The 22,871-nt window shown below is 42.8% G+C and overlaps 1 protein-coding gene across 3 annotated transcripts; it reads left to right on the forward strand.

Annotated features, from left to right (window-relative positions):
- Positions 1-3,103: 3,103 nt before the first annotated feature.
- Positions 3,104-11,809, forward strand: LOC147003255 (mas-related G protein-coupled receptor member A6-like). 3 transcript variants are annotated; one of them, XM_085840912.1, is made up of 3 exons: positions 3,173-3,855; positions 7,684-7,699; positions 11,591-11,809. In XM_085840912.1, exons 1-3 carry the CDS (start codon positions 3,173-3,175, stop codon positions 11,807-11,809), a joined length of 918 nt encoding a protein of 305 aa, XP_085697038.1. The 3 variants fall into 3 exon arrangements, with proteins under 3 accessions (XP_085697039.1, XP_085697040.1, XP_085697038.1); XM_085840913.1 differs by lacking the exon at positions 7,684-7,699 and having other exon boundaries at positions 3,104-3,880; XM_085840914.1 differs by lacking the exon at positions 7,684-7,699 and having other exon boundaries at positions 3,167-3,875; positions 11,559-11,809.
- The last annotated feature ends 11,062 nt before the right edge of the window (positions 11,810-22,871 follow it).

The following is a 22,871-nucleotide window of genomic DNA, read 5'->3' on the forward strand; positions in this document are numbered from 1 at the left end:
CAGGCAAGTCTGTAGGCATTTTCTTCACTAACGATTGATGTAAAAGGGCCACACACACTCTGGGATGAGCAATCCTTGAGTAGTGATCTAGTTAACTGTGGTTCCCCATGTGATGTAGAGCATCATGGTGAACTCTGCAGGGATGTTGAGCACCGTGTTGATGTGTATAGTGTTGTAGAGCATCTCAGTGGGAGTTTGTAGTTATTTATACCATCATGTTAGGAGTGTGTAGTGATGAAGAGCATCATGGTGGTATTGTGTAGAGGGGTAGAGTTCCATGTTGGCATTTGAAGTGTTGTAGAGCATCACAATGGGAATATGTATGATGATTAGCACCAAGGGAGGCGTGTGTAGTGATGCAGGCAGCATGGGGAGAGTGTATAGTGGTGAAGGGCATCATAGTTGGGTCTTGTAGCAATGTGAGGAGACAGAGCCTTGAGCAGCACAGCAAGAGATCAGGGATGAGTATTAAAATGGCTCACATGGCATGATCAACAAATTACTCCTCTGTCTGATTAAGTCATAGGTTTTTATTGCTTTCGGCCATGTTAAAGGAGGATTCTACAAACCCAAGTATGCAAGTCAACAATCTAAATATAACTTGTTCCTCTTGAAGTTACTGGTTCACTATGACAGACAAATACCTTATGCCCTGATATTAGCTTTGAACATTTCTTAGCCCCATAATTGGGAGTAAAAGGTTTAGTAGGTTTCCACTTACTTCCATTTCTATTCCCTTGGGATCATAGTGGCTGGTTCTCTTAAAAGAGCACAAGGAGGAAGCCTTGCATTCATTCCTGGGTGCCTGTCTGCATCATGCTTTGGTCTGGAGGGCCTCTATGAATCCCTGAACTAAGGAGGAAAACTTCCAGACTCTGATTTTTCTTCCTAGACAACTGCTATTTCCCCCCCATGTTGTCAACTTCTTCTCCTCACTCTTTCTGTACTTTGTTTAAGTTTAATGCTTTCTTAATCTACAGTGTTGACTGCCATCTCAAAGTTGGATATTTACTGGCTTTGGATATTACTTCTCTGGCTTTTCTCCCATCCACATGTAATCAATACACCTAGGTGATGATTCTGAGGGACTGCTCAAAGGAGAGGGTTGGGTTCCAGGGCTTTGATGCTCTTAATAAGTTGCATGCCCTCTTCCACCCTGTATCACTTCCCCTGAAACACAAAACAGGTTTCCTTAGCAGGCAAGCTAGGCCTGACAATTAATTAATGATCATAAAAAGTGCATTATAAACACCTGAAAATCTCTTTATAAGACTCATCACCTTATACAGTTAATATTTCATGGGGTCTGCTTAAATCCAACATAAATCCAACATAACTCAAATACCATGGCAGTGCAGATGACAAAAATTTATTGTTATCAACCTGATTATGGTCCATGGGGCCACAGAACAGACCCAAGAGCTGAACTAAACCCTGAAGGAATGTTGTACAGATTACTTAAGGAATGGATTCTTAATGATAGGGGAGAAGAATGGGCTTTAGCATTTTCCAATCATGTTTTGACATGAGGGGTTGAGCAAGGGTGTTTTCTCCAATCAGGTTAAGAGTAAATTCCTAGGCCTGAGAAGAGAAACTTAGTTTGACCCTGCCAACAAGATGGAGAAGTTGACCCTGAGATATCTGGACTCAGACAACTATTTCCTTTTAATAGAAGCTGGGTCCTGGGACCTTGTATTTAGTTTCTATGATTAAATAGAGTTTGAAAATGAAATGGTAGCTCTTAGAATTGGTTTCTTTTGTTTGTTCCCAACAAATATGTATTAGTAAAATATGTCTTTAACAAAAGGTATGTTCAATCAAAACAACCTTGAGATTCCACCTCACACCAGTCAGAATGGCTAAAATCAAAAACTCAGCAGAAGATGAGTGACAGCAGATGCTGGCAAGAAGGTGGAGGAAAAGGAACATTCCTTCATTGCTGGATTTGTAAAGCTCTGACAGGGCCTCTCAGGAGAAAGCTATATCAGGCTCCTGTCAGCATGCACTTCTTGGCATCCACAATGGTGTCTGGGCATGGTAACTGTATAAGGGATGAATCCCCCAGTTGGACAGTCTCAGGGTGACCTTTCCTTTAGTCTCTGCTCTACTCTTTTGGGATATTCACTGGTACAACCACTCTAGAAATCGGTTTGGAAGCTCAGTAGGAAGGAAGACCAAAGTGTGGGTGTTTCAGTCCTTCTTAGAAGGAGAACAAAATATTCACAGGAGCAAATATGGAGATAAAGTGTAGAGCAGAGACTAAAAGAAATGTCACACACAAACTGTCCAACCTGGGGATTCATCCCATATACAGTTACCAAACCCAGACACTATTGTGGATGCAAAGAAGTACACGCTGACAGGAGCCTGATATAGCTGTCTCCTGAGAGGCTCTGCCAGAGCCTTACAAATACAAAGGCAGATGTTAGCAGCCAACCATTAGACTAAGCACAGGGTTCCTAATAGAGGAGTTAGAGAAAGGACTGAGGGAGTTGAAGGGGTTTGCAACCCCATAAGAAGGACAACAGTATCAACCAACAAGACCCCCCCTTGCAGAACTCCCAGGGACTAAGCCATCAACAAAGGAGTACACATGGCTCCAGCTGCATATGTAGCAGATGATAACCATGTCATGCATCAATGGAAGAAGAGGTCCTTGGACCTATGAAGGCTCCATAGATGCCCCAGTGTAGAGGAATCGAGGCCAGAGAGGTGGGAGTGAGTGGGTGGGTGGGTGGAGGAACACCCTCATAGAAGCAGGGGGAGGGAGGAGGGGATAGGGGATTTCTGGGAGGAGGGAAAAGCGGGAAAGGGGATAACACTTGAAATTTAAATAAAGAAAATATCCAATATTAAAAATTAAAAAACAACAACAACAAAGAAAAGAAAAGAAAAGGAAAGGAAAGGAAAGGAAAGGAAAGGAAAGGAAAGGAAAGGAAAGGAAAGGAAAGGAAAGGAAAGGAAAGAAAAGAAAAGAAAAGAAAAGAAAAGAAAAGAAAAGAAAAGAAAAGAAAAGAAAAGAAAAGAAAAGAAAAGAAAAATAGGAAAAAGGAAAATAAAAGGTGTGTTCATAGGAAAGGCCTCATTTCTTCTTTGTGTTCCCAGCAGCTCCAGTGCAGGGTTTCTGGCCCTAAACATCTCGGCCTCCACAACGGCACTCACAACAAATCCAATGAACGAAACCATCCCTGGAAGTATCAGCATCAGGATTCTGATCCCAAACTTGATGATCATCATCTTTGGACTGGTCGGGCTGACAGGAAATGCCATTGTGTTCTGGCTCCTGGGCTTCCACTTGCGCAAGAATGCCTTCTCAGTCTACATCCTAAACTTGGCCCTGGCTGACTTCCTCTTCCTCCTCTGTCGCATCATAGCTTCCACGCAGAAACTTCTCAAGTTTTCCTCCCCCAACATTACCTTTCTCATTTGCCTTTACACCTTCAGGGTGATTCTCTACATCGCAGGCCTGAGCATGCTCAGTGCCATTAGCATTGAGCGCTGCCTGTCTGTCCTGTGCCCCATCTGGTATCGCTGCCACCGCCTAGAACACACATCAACTGTCATGTGTGCTGCAATCTGGGTCCTGTCCCTGTTGATCGGCATTCTGAATATGTATTTCTGTGGTTTCTTAGATAACAAATATGTAAATTACTATGGGTGTCTGGCATCAAACTTCTTTACTGTTGCATACCTGATGTTTTTGTTTGTAGTCCTCTGTGTGTCTAGCCTGGCTCTGCTGGCCAGGTTGTTCTGTGGCGCTGGCCGGATGAAGCTTACCAGATTGTACGTGACCATCATGCTGACCATTTTGGTTTTTCTCCTCTGCGGGTTGCCCTGTGGCTTATACTGGTTCCTGTTATTCAGGATTAAGAATGGTTTTGCGGACACTCGCCAACTGCCCACAACACCCGCCACAGGATCTTAAGACTTCTGGTGAGGGGAGCACAGCTTCTGCTCCAATCCAATTGCGCGGGACCTGAGACTGCATTAGTTAGGGAAGCAGAAACCAGCCTGAGTAGGGCCGCAGGCCTCACCCGGCCGGATCAGCGCCAGGGTAGCGGGAGCGCAGGGTTGCCTGACACCCGCCAGCTACCCACGACCCCCGCCGCAGGATTTTGGGACTGCTGGTGAGCGGAACACAGCTTCTGCTCCAGTCCAATCACGCGGGACCTGAGACTGCTCTGGTTGGGGAGAGAGAAATCCGGCCCACACAGGGCCACAAGCCTCTTCCGGTCAGAAAAGCACCTGAGCAGCTGGGGCGCAGGGTCTGCTGACACTCGCCAACTGCCCACAACACCCGCCACAGGATCTTAAGACTTCTGGTGAGGGGAGCACAGCTTCTGCTCCAATCCAATTGCGCGGGACCTGAGACTGCATTAGTTAGGGAAGCAGAAACCGGCCTGAGTAGGACCACAGGCCTCATCCGGCTGGATCAGCGCCGGGGTAGCGGGAGCGCAGGGTTGCCTGACACCCGCCAGCTACCCACGACCCCCGCCGCAGGATTTTGGGACTGCTGGTGAGTGGAACACAGCTTCTGCTCCAATCCAATTGCGCGGGACCTGAGACTGCATTAGTTAGGGAAGCAGAAACCGGCCTGAGTAGGGCCACAGGCCTCACCCGGCCGGATCAGCGCCAGGGTAGCGGGAGCGCAGGGTTGCCTGACACCCGCCAGCTACCCACGACCCCCGCCGCAGGATTTTGGGACTGCTGGTGAGTGGAACACAGCTTCTGCTCCAGTCCAATCACGCGGGACCTGAGACTGCTCTGGTTGGGGAGAGAGAAATCCGGCCCACACAGGGCCACAAGCCTCTTCCGGTCAGAAAAGCACCTGAGCAGCTGGGGCGCAGGGTCTGCTGACACTCGCCAACTGCCCACAACACCCGCCACAGGATCTTAAGACTTCTGGTGAGGGGAGCACAGCTTCTGCTCCAATCCAATTGCGCGGGACCTGAGACTGCATTAGTTAGGGAAGCAGAAACCGGCCTGAGTAGGACCACAGGCCTCATCCGGCTGGATCAGCGCCGGGGTAGCGGGAGCGCAGGGTTGCCTGACACCCGCCAGCTACCCACGACCCCCGCCGCAGGATTTTGGGACTGCTGGTGAGTGGAACACAGCTTCTGCTCCAATCCAATTGCGCGGGACCTGAGACTGCATTAGTTAGGGAAGCAGAAACCGGCCTGAGTAGGGCCACAGGCCTCACCCGGCCGGATCAGCGCCAGGGTAGCGGGAGCGCAGGGTTGCCTGACACCCGCCAGCTACCCACGACCCCCGCCGCAGGATTTTGGGACTGCTGGTGAGTGGAACACAGCTTCTGCTCCAGTCCAATCACGCGGGACCTGAGACTGCTCTGGTTGGGGAGAGAGAAATCCGGCCCACACAGGGCCACAAGCCTCTTCCGGTCAGAAAAGCACCTGAGCAGCTGGGGCGCAGGGTCTGCTGACACTCGCCAACTGCCCACAACACCCGCCACAGGATCTTAAGACTTCTGGTGAGGGGAGCACAGCTTCTGCTCCAATCCAATTGCGCGGGACCTGAGACTGCATTAGTTAGGGAAGCAGAAACCAGCCTGAGTAGGGCCGCAGGCCTCACCCGGCCGGATCAGCGCCAGGGTAGCGGGAGCGCAGGGTTGCCTGACACCCGCCAGCTACCCACGACCCCCGCCGCAGGATTTTGGGACTGCTGGTGAGTGGAACACAGCTTCTGCTCCAATCTTTAAATAGTGACAACGATAACAACTAACCCCAGAGATTACCAGATGGCGAAAGGTAAACGTAATAATCTTACTAACAGAAACCAAGACCACTCACCATCATCAGAACCCAGCACCCCCACTTCACCCAGTCCAGGGCACCCCAACACACCGGAAAAGCTAGACACGGATTTAAAAGCATATCTCCTGATGATGATAGAGGACTTCAAGAAGGACGTTAATAACACACTTAAAGAAATGCAGGAGAACACTGCTAAAAAGGAAGAAGACAATAAAGAGGAAGCACAAAAATCCCTTAAAGAATTGCAGGAGAACACTGCTAAAGAGTTACAAATCCTTAAAGAAAAACATGATAACATAATCAAACAGGTAGAAGTCCTTACAGAAAAACAGGAAAACACATCCAAACAGATGATGGAAATGAACAAAACCATACTAGACCTAAAAAGGGAAGTAGACACAATAAAGAAAACCCAAAATGAGGCAACACTGGAGATAGAAACCCTAGGAAAGAAATCTGGAACCATAGATGCAAGCATCAGCAACAGAATACAAGAGATGGAAGAGAGAATCTCAGGTGCAGAAGATTCCATAGAGAACATCGGCACAACAATCAAGGAAAATGGAAAATGCAAAAAGATCCTAACTCAAAACATCCAAGAAATACAGGACATAATGAGAAGACCAAACCTACGGATAATAGGAGTGGATGAGAATGAAGATTTTCAACTCAAAGGACCAGCAAACATCTTCAACAAAATTATAGAAGAAAACTTCCCAAATCTAAAGAAAGAGATGCCCATGAACATACAAGAAGCCTACAGAACTCCAAATAGACTGGATCAGAAAAGAAATACCTCCCGACACATAATAATCAGAGCAACAAATGCTCTAAATAAAGATAGAATACTAAAAGCAGTAAGAGAAAAAGGCCAAGTAACATATAAAGGCAAGCCTATCAGAATTACACCAGATTTTTCACCAGAGACTATGAAAGCCAGAAGATCCTGGACAGATGTTATACAGACACTAAAAGAACACAAATTCCAGCCCAGGCTACTATACCCAGCCAAACTCTCAATTAACATAGATGGAGAAACCAAAGTATTCCACGACAAAACCAAATTCACACATTATCTCTCCACGAATCCAGCCCTTCAAAGGATAATAACAGAAAAAAACCAATACAAGGACAGGAACCACGCCCTAGAAACAACAAGAAGGTAATCCCTCAACAAACCTAAAAGAAGACAGCCACAAGAACAAAATGCCAACTTTAACATCAAAAATAACAGGAAACACCAATTTCTTTTCCTTAATATCTCTTAATATCAATGGACTCAACTCCCCGATAAAAAGACATAGACTAACAAACTGGCTACACAAACAAGACCCAACATTTTGCTGCTTACAGGAAACTCATCTCAGAGAAAAGGATAGACACTACCTCAGAATGAAAGGCTGGAAAACAATTCTCCAAGCAAATGGCATGAAGAAACAAGCTGGAGTAGCCATTCTAATATCTGATAAGATTGACTTCCAACCCAAAGTCATTAAAAAAGACAGGGAGGGACACTTCATACTCATCAAAGGTAAAATCCTCCAAGAGGAACTATCAATCCTGAATATCTATGCTCCAAATACAAAGGCAGCCACATTCATTAAAGAAACTTTAGTAAATCTCAAAGCACACATTGCACCTCATACAATAATAGTGGGAGACTTCAACACACCACTTTCACCAATGGACAGATCATGGAAACAGAAACTAAACAGGGACACAGTGAAACTAACAGAAATTATGAATCAAATGGATCTGGCAGATATCTACAGAACATTCTATCCTAAAACAAAAGGATATACCTTCTTCTCAGCACCTCATGGTACCTTTTCCAAAATTGACCACATAATTGGTCACAAAACAGGCCTCAACAGATATAAAAATATTGAAATTGTCCCATGCATCCTATCAGATCACCATGGACTAAGGCTGATCTTCAATAACAAAATAAATAATAGAAAGCCAACCTTCACGTGGAAACTGAACAACACTCTTCTCAATGATACCTTGGTCAAGGAAGGAATAAAGAAAGAAATTAAGGACTTTTTAGAGTTCAATGAAAATGAAGCCACAACATACCCAAACTTATGGGACGCAATGAAAGCATTTTTAAGAGGAAAACTCATAGCTCTGAGTGCCTCCAAAAGGAAACTAGAGAGAGCACACATTAGCAGCTTGACAACACACCTAAAAGCACTAGAACAAAAGGAAGCAAATTCACCCAAGAGGAGTAGACGGCAGGAAATAATCAAACTCAGGGGTGAAATCAACCAAGTAGAAACAAGAAAAACTATTCAAAGAATCAACCAATCAAGGAGCTGGTTCTTTGAGAAAATCAACAAGATAGATAAACCCTTAGCCAGACTCACTAGAGGGCACAGGGAAAGCATCCTAATTAACAAAATCAGAAATGAAAAAGGAGACATAACAACAGATCCTGAAGACATCCAAAACACCATCAGATCCTTCTACCAAAGGCTATACTCAACAAAACTGGAGAACCTGGATGAAATGGACAAGTTCCTAGACAGATACCAGGTACCAAAGTTGAATCAAGATCAGGTTAATGATCTAAACAGCCCTATATCCCCCAAAGAAATAGAAGCAGTCATTAATAGTCTCCCAACTAAAAAAAGCCCAGGACCAGATGGGTTTAGTGCAGAGTTCTATCAGACCTTCAAAGAAGATCTAATCCCAGTTCTTCACAAACTATTCCACAAAATAGAAACAGAAGGTACTCTACCCAACTCATTCTATGAAGCCACAATTACTCTGATACCTAAACCACAAAAAGACCCAACAAAGATAGAAAACTTCAGACCAATATCCCTTATGAATATTGATGCAAAAATCCTCAATAAAGTTCTTGCTAACCGAATCCAAGAACACATCAAAACAATCATCCATCCTGACCAAGTAGGTTTCATCCCAGGGATGCAGGGATGGTTCAATATACGGAAATCCATCAACGTAATCCAGTATATAAACAAACTCAAAGATAAAAACCACATGGTCATCTCCTTAGATGCGGAAAAAGCATTTGACAAGATCCAACACCCATTCATGATAAAAGTCTTGGAAAGATCAGGAATTCAAGGCCCATACCTAAACATGATAAAAGCAATCTACAGCAAACCAGTAGCCAACATCAAAGTAAATGGTGAGAAGCTTGAAGCAATCCCTCTAAAATCAGGGACTAGACAAGGCTGTCCACTTTCTCCATACCTATTCAACATTGTACTTGAAGTCCTAGCCAGAGCAATTCGACAACAAAAGGAGATCAAAGGGATACAAATTGGAAAAGAGGAAGTCAAAATATCACTTTTTGCAGATGATATGATAGTATATATAAGTGACCCTAAAAATTCCACCAGAGAACTCCTAAGCCTGATAAACAGCTTCGGTGAAGTAGCTGGATATAAAATTAACTCCAACAAATCAATGGCCTTTCTCTACACAAAGAATAAACAGGCTGAGAAAGAAATTAGGGAAACAACACCCTTCTCAATAGTCACAAATAATATAAAATATCTTGGCGTGACTCTAACTAAGGAAGTGAAAGATCTGTATAATAAAAACTTCAAGTCTCTGAAGAAAGAAATTCTAGAAGATCTCAGAAGATGGAAAGATCTCCCATGCTCATGGATTGGCAGGATCAACATTGTAAAAATGGCTATCTTGCCAAAAGCAATCTACAGATTCAATGCAATCCCCATCAAAATTCCAAATCAATTCTTCAACGAATTAGAAAGTGCAATCTGCAAATTCATCTGGAATAACAAAAAACCTAGGATAGCAAAAACTCTTCTCAAGGATAAAAGAACCTCTGGTGGAATCACCATGCCGGACCTAAAGCTCTACTACAGAGCAATTGTGATAAAAACTGCATGGTACTGGTATAGTGACAGACAAATAGACCAATGGAATAGAATTGAAGACCCAGAAATGAACCCACACACCTATGGTCACTTGATCTTCGACAAGGGAGCTAAAAACATCCAGTGGAAGAAAGACAGCATTTTCAACAAATGGTGCTGGCACAACTGGTTGTTAACATGTAGAAGAATGCGAATCGATCCATTCCTATCTCCTTGTACTAAGGTCAAGTCTAAGTGGATCAAGGAACTTCACATAAAACCAGAGACACTGAAACTTATAGAGGAGAAAGTGGGGAAAAGCCTTGAAGATATGGGCACAGGGGAAAAATTCCTGAATAGAACAGTAATGGCTTGTGCTGTAAGATCGAGAATTGACAAGTGGGACCTCATGAAACTACAAAGCTTCTGCAAGGCTAAAGACACCATCAATAAGACAAAAAAACCACCAACAGATTGGGAAAGGATCTTCACCTATCCTAAATCAGATAAGGGACTAATATCCAATATATATAAAGAACTCAAGAAGGTGGACTCCAGAAAGTCAAATAACCCCATTAAAAAATGGGGCTCAGAACTGAACAAAGAATTCTCACCTGAGGAATACCGAATGGCAGAGAAGCACCTGAAAAAATGTTCAACATCCTTAATCATCAGGGAAATGCAAATCAAAACAACCCTGAGATTCCACCTCACACCAGTCAGAATGGCTAAGATCAAAAATTCAGGTGACAGCAGATGCTGGCGAGGATGTGGAGAAAGAGGAACACTCCTCCATTGTTGGTGGGATTGCAAGCTTGTACAACCACTCTGGAAATCAGTCTGGCGGTTCCTCAGAAAATTGGACATAGTACTACCGGAGGATCCAGCAATACCTCTCCTGGGCATATATCCAGAAGATGTCCCAACCGGTAAGAAGGACACATGCTCCACTATGTTCATAGCAGCCCTATTTATAATAGCCAGAAGCTGGAAAGAACCCAGATGTCCCTCAACAGAGGAATGGATACAGAAATTATGGTACATTTACACAATGGAGTACTACTCAGCTATTAAAAAGAATGAATTTATGAAATTCCTAGCCAAATGGATGGACCTGGAGGGCATCATCTTGAGTGAAGTAACACAATCACAAAAGAACTCACACAATATGTATTCATTGATAAGTGGATATTAGCCCAAAACTTAGGATACCCAAGATATAAGATACAATTTGCTAAACGCATGAAACTCAAGAAGAATGAAGACCAAAGTGTGGACACTGTGCACCTTCTTAGAATTGGGAACAAAACACCCAGGGAAGGATCTACAGAGACAAAGTTTGTAGCTGTGATGAAAGGATGGTCCATTTAGAGACTGCTGTATCCAGGGATCCGTCCCATAATCAGCTTCTAAACGCTGACACCATTGCATACACTAGCAAGATCTTGCTGAAAGGACCCAAATATAGCTGTCTCTTGTGAGACGATGCCGGGGCCTAGCAAACACAGGAGTGGATGTTCACAGTCAGCTATTGGATGTATCACAGGGCTCCCAATGGAGAAGCTAGAGAAAGTACCCAAGGAGCTAAAGGGATCTGCAACCCTATTGTTGGAACAACATGATGTACTAACCGGAACCCTGGAGCTCTTGTCTCTAGCTGCATATGTATCGAAAGATGGCCTAGTCGGCCATCAATGGAAAGAGAGGCCCATTGGACTTGCAAACTTTATATGCCCCAATATAGGGGAATGCCAGGGCCAAAAGAATGGGAATGGGTGGGTAGGGAAGTGGGGGGCGCTATGGGGGACTTTTGGGATAGTATTGGAAATGTAATTGAGGAAATTATGTAATAAAAATATTTAAAAAAAAAAAAAAAGGAAAAAAAAAAAAAGAATTTCCTGATATAAATTAAAGCTATTAAAATATCAAGTAAATAACAAAAAAAAAAAAAAAAAAAAAAAGAATGGTTTTGCTGTATTTGAGTCTAACTTGTATCTGGCATCAACTGTCCTGAGTGCTATTAACAGCAGTGCCAACCCCATCATTTACTTCTTCGTGGGCTCATTCAGGCATCGGTTGAAGCACCAGACCCTCAAAATGGTTCTCCAGAGTGCACTGCAGGACACTCCTGAGACACCTGAAAATGTGGTGGAGATGTCAAGAAACAAAGCAGAGCCATGATGCTCTGCCTCTGCCTGGACCTCAGAGGTGGCTTTGGAGTGAGCACTGCCCTGCTGCACTTGACCACTGTCTACTCTCCTTTCAGCTTACTGACTAGACATGCCTCACTGGTCCACATCTTCAACAGCTCTCCACTGACTTAGTTTTTTACCTCTCCTGAGTAATAGCATTAATCAGAAAGTATCATGTCTGCATCCTTCTTGACATTAATCAAATTCTCATGCTAACTTCTCTGAAGCTTTCTTGCTGTTTCTTTGGAACTTTTGTTGCCATGGAAATAACACAGGTCCAGAATCATGACTCTCTTGTCTGTGATTATTCTGTACCTGAATGTAAAGACAAAGTAGCTGGTGTAGAATCCAAAATAAATTCAAGACCAACAACCACTTCTTTATGATGGGACTTTCCAAACTAACGGTCAAAATGACCAGACTAAGCCTGCAGCTGCCAAAACACGATTCTCAGAAAATAACCATAACAAAAATAACAGTTCCCAGAAAAATTTCTCTGCCCCACCTCACACTAATTTATGAGAAGGACCACAAACCACCCTGACCTTGCCACAATTTCCCATGACGTTAAAGCTGACCCATGAGTTCAAAAATATACTGCTGCTTTGCTGGCCAATTATAATTTAGCTGTTCAACCCTCCATAAAAAAAGTATAAAAGTGCTGTAATTTTTGAGTTCAGGATTGACTCTCCCTACAAGCCTAAGAAATTCCATGAACATTGGAACACTAAACCTCTTGCCATTGCAGTGATTTGTCACCAAGTTGTATTTTTGGGTGTTGTGCACTCAATATAAGGCCTCAGGGTTTTACACCAGGAGATGATCCTGTGCCACAGTGCTCCATACCCAAATACCACCGAGAGAGCTGGTCTCCCAGGAGTGCAGACAAGCCTGTGAGCACAGGTAAGACCACCACTTCTAATCAAAGGTACATGCCTGGAACCCTCAGGACACAGGAACAGAGGAGCAGCCTGAGACAAGATACTTCCAATTTCCTTCTGCACCCCAGAGCTGACCCTGCCCCACAGCTCTCCATACCCAAATCACTCCCAGAAAGAACTGGTCTACCAGGAGTACTGACACACAGGCTTGCAGGAGAGACAAGCCACAGTCAAAGACAGCAAGACCAGCTAACACCAGAGATAAGCGGATAGCTAGAAGCAAAGGCAAAACCATAAGCAATAGAAACCAAGTCTACTTGGCATCATCAGAATCCAGTTCTCTCAACACAATGATCCCTGGATACTCCAACACACCAGAAAAGCAAGACTCTGATTTGTCACATTTCATGATGATGATGATGATGATGATAATGATAGAGGACTTTTTAAAAGACATAAATAACTCCCTTAAAGAAATACAGGGAAACTCAGATAAACATTAAAAAAGCCCTTAAAGAGAAAACACAAAAATCCCTTAAAGAATTACAGGAAAACACAAACAGGTGAAGGAATTGAACAAAACATTCCAGGAAATGGAAACAATAAAGAAATCACAAAGGAAGACAACCCTGGAGGTAGAAAGCCTAAAAAAGAGATCAAGAGTCATAGATACAAGCATCACCAACAGAAGACAAGAGGTAGAAGAGAGAATCTCAGATACAGAAAATACCATAGAAAACATTGATACAACAGTCAAAGAAAATGAAAATGCAAAAAGCTCATGACAGAAAACATCCAGGAAATACAGAATATACAATGAGAAGACCAAACCTAAGGATACTAGGTATAGAAGAGAGTGAATATTCCCAACTTAAAGGGTCAGTAATTACCTTCAACATAATTATAGAAGAAAACTTCCCTAACAAAAGAAAAAGATGCACATAAACCTATAAGAAGACGACAGAAATACAAGTAGATTGGATCAGAAAATAAATTCCTCCCATCACATAATAGTCACAACACCAATGAACAAAACAAAGAAAGAATATTAAAAGTAGTAAGGGCAAAAGGTCAAGTAACCTATAAAGGCAGAGCTATCAGAATTACACCAGACTTCTCACCAGAGACTATGAAAGCTAGAAGATCCCGCACAGATGTCATACAGATGCTAAGAGAACACAAGTGCTAAACCAAGCTACTATACCCAGCAAAAGTCCCAATTACTATAGATGGAGAAACCAAGATATTCCATGACAAAACCAAATTTATACAATGTCTTTCCACAAATCCAGCCCTACATAGAATAATAGATGGAAAAGGCCAGCACAAGGAGGAAAACTACACCCTAGAATAAGCAAGGAAGGAATCTTCTGTCAACCAACCCAAAAGAAGTTAGCCACACAAACACAGAAATAACAAGAAGCAACAATCACGATTCTTTCATATCTCTTAACATCAAATCTGGACTCAAATCCGCAGTAAAAAGACATAGACACAAAGACTGGATAAGTAAACAGGTCCCAGCATTTTGTGCATACAGGAAATGCACCTCAGCATCAAAGACAGACACTACCTCAGAGTAAAAGGCTGGAAAGTAATTTTCCAAGAAACAAGCTGGAGTAACCATTCTAATATCCAATAAAGTCATCATTCAACCAAAAATTATCAAAAAGGATAAGGAAGGACACTTCATACTCATCAAAGGAAAAATCTACCAAGAAGAACTCTCAATTCTGAACATCTATGCTCCAAATGCAAGGGCACCCACATTCATAAAAGAAAGCTCAAAGCTTACTAAAGCTCAAAGCACACATTGCACATCACAAAACAATAGTGGGAGACTTCAAGGCCCCATTGTCAGCAATGGACAGATCATGGAAACACAAACTAAATGAAACACAGTGAAACTAACAGAAGTTATGGCCCAAATGGATTGAACAGATGTCTATAGAATATTGAATCCTAAAACAAAAGAATATACCTTCTTCTCAGCATAGTATGATACCTTCTCCAAAACTGAGAATCACAAAGCAGGCCTCAACAGACAAAAGAAGACTGAAATAATCCCATGCATCCTATAAGATCATCACAGACTAAGGCTGAACTTCAGTAGTCACAAAAACAACAGAAAGCCTACATACAACTGGAAGCTGAACAACGCCCTACTCAAGGATAACTTAGTCAAGGAAGAAACTAAAGACTTTTTAGAGTTTAATGAACATGAAGGCACAACAAATCCAAACTTATGGGACACAATGAAAGCAGTGCTAAGAGGAAAACTCATAGCTCTGAGTGATTGCAAAAGAAACTGGAGAGAGCATACACTATTAGATTGACCACACACCTGAAAGCTCTAGAACAAAAAGAAGCAAATACACCCAAGAGGAGTAGATGGCAGGAAACAATCAAACTGAGTTTTGAAATCAACAAAGTAAAAACAAAAAGAACTATACAAAGAATCAACAAAACCGGGAGCTGGAAAGAACCCAGATGTCCCTCAACAAAGGAATGGATACAGAAAATGTGGTGAATTTATACAATGGAAAACAATTCAGCCATTAAAAACAATGACTTCATGAAATTCATAGACAAATGAATAAAACTTGAAAATATCATCCTGAGTAAGGTAACTCAATCACAAAAGAACGCACACAGTACACACTCACTGATAAGTGGATATTAGCCCAAAAGTTCAGAATACCAAAGATCCAATTCACAGATCCTATGAAGTCCAAGAAGAAACACCAAAGTGTGGATGCTTCAGTGCTTCTTAGAAGGCAGAACAAAATACTCACAGGAGAAAATAATGGAGATGAAGTGTGGGGCAGAGACTGAAGAAAAGGCCATCCAGAGACTGACCCACCTGTGAATCCATCCCATATACAGTCACCAAATCCGGACAATATTGTGGATGCCAACAAGTGCTTGCTTACAGAAGCCTGATATGACTGTCTCCTGATAAGTTCTGCCAGAGCCTGACAAATACAGAGGTGGATGCTTGAAGCTAATCACTGCACTGAGCGTGGGGTCCTGGATAGAGGATTTGAGGAAGAGACTGAAGGATCTGTGGGAGTTTGCAGCCCCGTGGAGGGAGCAAAAGTGTCAACAGGCCATACACTCCAGAGCTTCAGGGGACTGAACCACCTACCAAAGAGTACACATGGAGGGACCCATGGCTCTGGCCACATATGTGGCAGAGGATGGACTTGTTGGACATCAGTAGGAGGAACAGCCCTTAGGCCTGAGGGTGTTTGGTGCCCCAGTGTAGGGGAATGCCAGGGCAGGAAGCTAGGATTAGGTGGGTAGATGGGTAAACATATTCATAGAGGCAGGGGAAGTGGGGATGGTATAAGGAGCTTCCAGAGGGGAGACCTGAAAAGGGGAAAATATTTGAAATGTAAATAAAGGAAATACCCAATAAAATTTTTTTCCTCTAAATAATTATTTTAAAAGAAAAAAAAAGACAAAGGAGCCCCCATGGTTTCCTGTGAAACAGTCTCAGGAGATAACACCTTCAACAAAAATGTTTTACACCTGTCCAATCACAACACTCACCATGCTAATAATAGCATAAGACTGATACATGATTTACAAAGACAGGCGTGAGTCCCAGACACCATACTACACCACACACTCTCAGTGCTCTGTGCTGCAGCAGAAGGATTCCATGTCTCCAGCCAGCTGACCCCAGCAGCCAGAAGCCTTGAAGTACCTGAGGATGTAGATGCTGTGAGTTCTAAGTCATGAAGACTATATTTTCAGTGATTCAATCACCTTAAGATAACCTTACCTTGGATCTCTCTTCCTTCCATGGAAACAAAGGCAGTTCATGGAGTTACAAAATGTCACTGGTCTGATCTTATTCCATAAGAAATGTGGGATTCCTGTTTTCTGAACAAAGGTTGTGAGATTTGACATTAGTATAATCGTGGCCTGAATATAAAAACCATATGGATTAAGAAAGACCTAGAGCTGGGCAGTGGTGGTGCACACCTTTAATCCCAGCATTTGGGAGGCAGAGACAAGCAGATTTCTGGGTTCAAGGCCAGCCTGGTCTACAAAGTGAGTTCTAGTACAGCCAGGGTTATACAGAGAAACCCTGTCTCAAAAAAAACAAACAAAAAAAAAACAAAAACAAAAAAAAAACCAAAGACCTAGAAATTCATTCTCTCTACCATAACTATAGTCAAAATGAGCAGATACTCTTTGTACCTGGCTGACAGCTGCCTGCCTAGAGAGACCACTGTGACATGTTCTTTCTGTAAGTGGAGATTATGCACGTCAGACATCAATATTGCTATGAGAGCTTTGGGAATAAAAATAGATGTTATTTTTGCCCCTAGTATCAGGGGCTCCCAGCAGCATAGAAGAGGTCTCCTTACACAGATCTGTCATACAGATACAACTGACTTGAATCCATCCAGGATAAAACAAAGACATGTCAAAAGAGAGAGCATCTTGTTTATGAACTATAGTTACAACCACTCAATTGAGGTGGGTAAACTGGGGACAATTACCCGGGAAGCTTGGAATCTGAATTGATGACTCTACTGTTTTAACCACTGTATAAAATTTTTTTATTGCAGGAGTGGGAAGATAAATAGTCAAGACATAATAATAATAACAACAATAATAATTGTTATTATTATTAATAAACCTTTAGATTCTTCAGAGAATGGATATCGACACACACACATCTTTACTATCCTGGACCTCTGCCAGATATTTGGTCTTAGCTGCAACAAGGAACCTAGGCTGCAATGTCCAGAATGGCTCTAAACAGACAGGAATTGGCATAGATTTGCAAAAACAGCTAAAAGTCAACTCCAAAATAATGTCAAATCAGACAGAGCACTCAGGCCGGTACTCAACAAGCCAAAAGCCAGCATCCTTTCTTCGAATCCCTCCTCCCAACCCTCCTCGCAAGGATATTCCATCCCTGCTGTTCCTTGGACTGCAGATGAGATGATAAAAATAAAATTGGGGGAATTTGAGAAGTAAGCAATGGGGAGCAAGTAGAATGTCCCCACGTGTCTGATACCATCTGTTTGAGAGCAGAGGAAAGAGCTCTGGCTTCAGAGTAAATTTAACATTTCATTCCCTGAGTCACACTTAACTCTAAATACTGCCTTTAGAGTTGATAACGACCTAACAGAAACCTCATATTTGAGAAGTCACAGAAGTTCTTTGTATATTCAGGATAGACTTTTTTTTTCTTTGCCTGTGTAACAAAGCAAGAACTCTGCCACTGAGCTACATCTCCAGCCTTACACTACCTGGACATTCAGGTTAAACACTTTGTAACAGCTCGATACACTTGTAACAACAGAACAGCTCAGCTTCTGATGATCTGAGGAGGATGGGAGAAAGAGACATGGCTTAGCCATGTATGCTCTCTCTGTTTATTTCCATGCAGTCCTTTCCAAAAGCTTTCTGTAGAAAAGACCAAAATTTAAATATTGCTTAATTACCATAAGTTCCTGTGACATTTTAATCCAGCCTAGGTGTGTGGTTAACATCTGTCCAGAAAACCAGTGTCCTCCTTAGTGGTGACTGATATCCATGTGGGTGGTCCTTCTACAACTGTGCTGTCTGTTGCTTTATAACATTGTATTCTAGTTTAATTGTAGGGCTGGGGGTGTAAGAGCAGGAAGGGAAGAATCAGACAGGGGACACCATTCAGTTTCACTTCATGAGAGACAGGACAGAGAGGAAGCCCACCTCCATGTGGCTTGACCTGCTGTGACAGACTGTCTCTCTCGCAGGCTTTATTTATACATAAAAGCATTTCCTCGGAAACTTTATCCATCCGTTATCCTTGATTTTTTTTTTGCAGGAGTGGGAAGATAAACAGTCAAGACATAATAATAATAATAACAATAATAATTGTTATTATTATTAATAAGCCTTTAGATTCCTAAAGCCTTGTGGTTACAGAAATACTAGCCAGGGTGACTCTATTTGAATTTGATTGTTTCATTTTGACAGCGAATTAACAAATCAAAAGTTATTTCCTCCTACTTGTATCAAGCTTGGCTTTCTGCAAAAGTTCAGTCTCTCTGACCCCTGTTTAATTCTTTCTTCCTTCTTCTATATTTCTTTTATATTTGGCAAAAGACCACCATCCTTTTTCTTTGATTCTTAAAATATTGTGCAGCCCTTGCTTAAGCAAAGGCAACAGGTTTGTCCTTTGTTTTTCTATAATATCAGACAAGTTCTGGTCTGGCAAGTCTGTCCAGAAAGGCAGACAGCTCAATGAACCAAAATATTTTCCTCTGTGTCTCAGTCATGAACATTATTTCAATACAATTCCTATCTTTATTACATTTCTGTAAAGAAAGAAAAACATCAGAATTCCTGAAACTGCTTGCTTTTGCCAGCAGCAAGAATCCAAGGCTTGTCATTAACTGTATGATCACAATCTCTTCCTATTCATACTAGTCCCTTATTTCTGAAGCTGAACATTAAAGCCTAGTGATTCAAGTACAGTTTGTCAGCTTCTAGAATTTCCCTAAGTTTTTCTTCTTTAAGAATTTTTCTCAAATCCTCTGTCTCACACTTACTGATAACGTTCATTATTTATCTAAGTAATAACTTCTAAGAAAGACTCAATTTTCTGTTCTTCCTGAGGAACTTCCATTAATTTCATTCTTGTTTGCACCAGATTTTGTTATCCCAGCTCTAGCTTTTGGAGAGAGACCTTTAACAGTGAAGAACATAAGTACAAGCAACAGGTGTACAGCAAATTTCCACTAAGGACAGTGAAGGGTCAGTCCAAGGTCGTCCAAGCATTAGCACTTTGTCAAACAGAGCCTTCAGGACACTTGGCACCGACATGCGTGGGTGATGCATGGGTGCACGTATGCATGTGTGTGAGTCTGTGTGTCTGTGTGTCTGTGTCTGTGTATGTGGTGCCTTCCACCCTTTGTTTGAGCTACCCACTCCAATTAACCTGGGATCATCCCCATCCTGTCCCCCGTCCTGCAGCACTGGTTACAGGCCTGCACTACCACACCCTGCTTTGTACATGGTGTATTAGTTACTTACCTTGTTATTACCACAAAATATCTGATCAAAACAACCTGAGAAAAGAAGGGTCTCTTTTGGCTTGTAGTTCAAGGCCAGAGCTATCCTGACAAGGCAGTCGTGGCAACAAGATCATGAGGCTCAAGTTTGCATCACACCCTGTGGCAGGAAGCAGGGAGCAATGAGTGTTCCAGGTGCATCTGGAGTTCTTCCTTTTTATTCAGTCCTGGACGCCCGCCCATGGAACAGTGATACCCACAATCAGGGAGGACTTCCCACTTCATTTAACCAAATCTAGATAATCCCTCACAGATGTTCCCAGAGAGAAACATAATCCAGACAACCCCTTGTCTTCTAGGTGATTCTAGATCCTATCCCATTGACATTCACTGTTAACCATCACGCATGGACTCTGGGGATCTGAACTTATGTGTTCACACTTGCAAAGCAAATACCTTACTGGCCCAGCTACCTTCCCAGGCCCATCCTTAGATCTCACTAAGGAGTGTTCCATGAATGGACTCCCACACTCAGCACAACATCCTTAGGGTTCTTCCAAGTTGCAGCATGTACCAAAATTCATTGATTTTTTTTTTCTGTGATAGAGCAGGATCCTATAGGTCACAAGTGAGAGGGTGCTTGCATTGTTTCCAGACTAGCTTTTATAAATGAAAATGAGTTCAGTGTGTTCGTATGGATTTTTAAGTGAACATTGTTTTCCATTTCCTGGGATGTGTGCCACAATGGAACGTTGGGTAGCATAAGAAGTGCATATTTAATTTTCCAGAAAATGCCAAAGTACTTTCCGTGGTGCTAAATTGTGTTACTTTCCCATTGGCAGTGTATGAAAACTCAGATTTCTTCAAATCCTTGCCAACACTGAAACCTAGAAGTAGTTTAGCCACTCCAGGAGGAGTGCAGAAAGTGCACACTAGTTCCTCAGGAGCCCTTTCTCCACAGCTTGTAAATAGGACCTGCTTCACATGAGCCAACCTCTGGGTCTCTGTGCCCTAATGTCTTCTCCTCATTGTGTTTCTTATTTCATTCTTCCACGATTGTTTTATTTTCCTAGAGACTGAAACAGTCTGTCCTTCAGGGCAGCTCATTAAGAAAGAACATAGCCTAGTGTGGTGGCACACGCCTTTAATCCCAGCACTTGGGAGACAGAGGTAAATAGATCTATGTGAGCTCAAGGACAATGTGGTCTACATAACAAATTCTAGGACAGAGAAATCTCAAATCCTTGTCTCAAATCTTATCCCCCCCCCCAACCCCTACCAAAAAAAAAAAAAAAGTTTTTTAAAAAGAAAGTAAACAAGAGTTTCAAAATAGCTTTAGGAAGACCCTGAAACTGGTCAGATTCACTAGGCCCAGCCCTCCTCCAGAACATACAAACAGTAAAGACTGCTGAGAATGCCTGAGAGACAAGCCAAGAAGCCAAAGAAGACTCTGAGAGCAGACCAGCTGAATTACTGGTCCTCCTGCCCCTCCCTCCCTCCCTCCCAGTGCTGGGATCACAGGCATGTGTCACTATGTCCAGCCCCCATTTCCCCCCACTGATGTTGATGTTACCATGTGATCTGAGCATCTGAATACTGATGTAACCAAGGCAGATGAGTGGAGTGATACAACCAGTTCCTGGGTCCTGGCACTAACAAAGGAAATGTCCCCTCATTCCACCCTACTTTCCCCTAAGTCCCCGCAGCATTGATAGGACTGAGTCATGGAGAATCACAAAGATGCTGGTTTCCCTCTAGGACTGGGTGCCTCGAGCAGTTTTGCGAAAGCCTTTGGGTCCGATGTTTTGGAGTTTCTAACCCATGTCTAGTAAGGCCCTAATTAGCCAAACCGGGATCCATTTCTAACTTAAAACTCAAAATATCATAATCAAAGAAGAGGAGAGTGGGCCATTGCGATGGGATGAAAGCACTTTTCACCAAGCCTGATGCCCTGAAAGACTCCAAAACTCCCAAAGGGAGGCACTTACTCAAGCCTCGGGTCAGCCGCGCACCCAAGAAGACACTGAGACCGAACTTAAGATGTATAGAGAGTAAGATTTAATAATACAGCAATGACAAGAAAGAACATAAAAAGCACATATACCAGATATCTGGGGTCGAAACTCGCAGAGGAGATTCGGCAATTAGCCCAAACTTTTCACAAGCTTTTATAGGAAATAGCCAGGTAAAAAGTACAAGTTTTACGTCACCAAGGTGTTCTGCCAAGGGGCTTTACATAACCAAGGGGTCGTGTCCTATATTTTGGCAATGTACTCGATCTATTGGAACATTCTGGGACAGTACCAGGAGGCCCCTATCTCAAAAATGTTCTTGGCATAGTCTTCAGTTGGGAGGGGTAGGACTAGGTTTTTTCCAAGAGACCCCTTATCTAAAAAATGTTCCTGGAGCAGTTTCCAATTGGGAGGGGGTACCTTGGGGTAAAAAGTTCAGGAGTGCTCCGGGAACTATCTCTGGATGGGAGGGGTAAGAGAACTCTGAGCTGAAGAGTTCATGGAGAGTTCAGGTGTCCAGTAATTAACTCTTTCAGCCCTAAGTGTGATCCTCAGAACCTCCATAGGAAAGAACCATGTGACCCCACACACACACACAAGCCATCCTCTGACCTCCACACAAGCACTATGGCATATTTACCCACACGACTAAAAGGGGAGGGAGAGGAGGGGTACTAGGATGCATTTGCATCTTCAAAGATGATCGCTTCAATTCTGTGTTCACATGAAATATGTTTTTAAGTTCCCAAAAAGAGATAGGAGAAAACGTGAGACAAGAGTCGAGCAGACCCAGGAGCTGCCCTGAGATCACTCTTGAAAATGACCCAAGAAAATCCCTTTGTCTCCTTAGACCTCAAAGTCCTCCTGGGCTAGGTGAGGCCATTGTAAGAGACATTCTCCAAGGAACATACTGAACACTGGGGAGCAGTAACAGATAAAACAGCAGTGTCTTGGCCCTTAGAGTTCTGTGCTTGCGGAAGAAGTTATCTTCCTCAAATATCACACATGCACCCTAAGAACATGTCTAAACTGAGAAGTGCTTCGAGCAGAGACAGCACACTAATGTCTTTCCTCCAATTCCCCTCTGAGGGGCTCATGGGTGGGTTCATCAAGAGCATCCTCTCCAGGGAGGG

Source organism: Mus caroli, unplaced genomic scaffold (assembly GCF_978045245.1).
Source record: "Mus caroli unplaced genomic scaffold, Mus_caroli_1 scaffold_8, whole genome shotgun sequence".
NCBI lineage: Eukaryota > Metazoa > Chordata > Mammalia > Rodentia > Muridae > Mus > Mus caroli.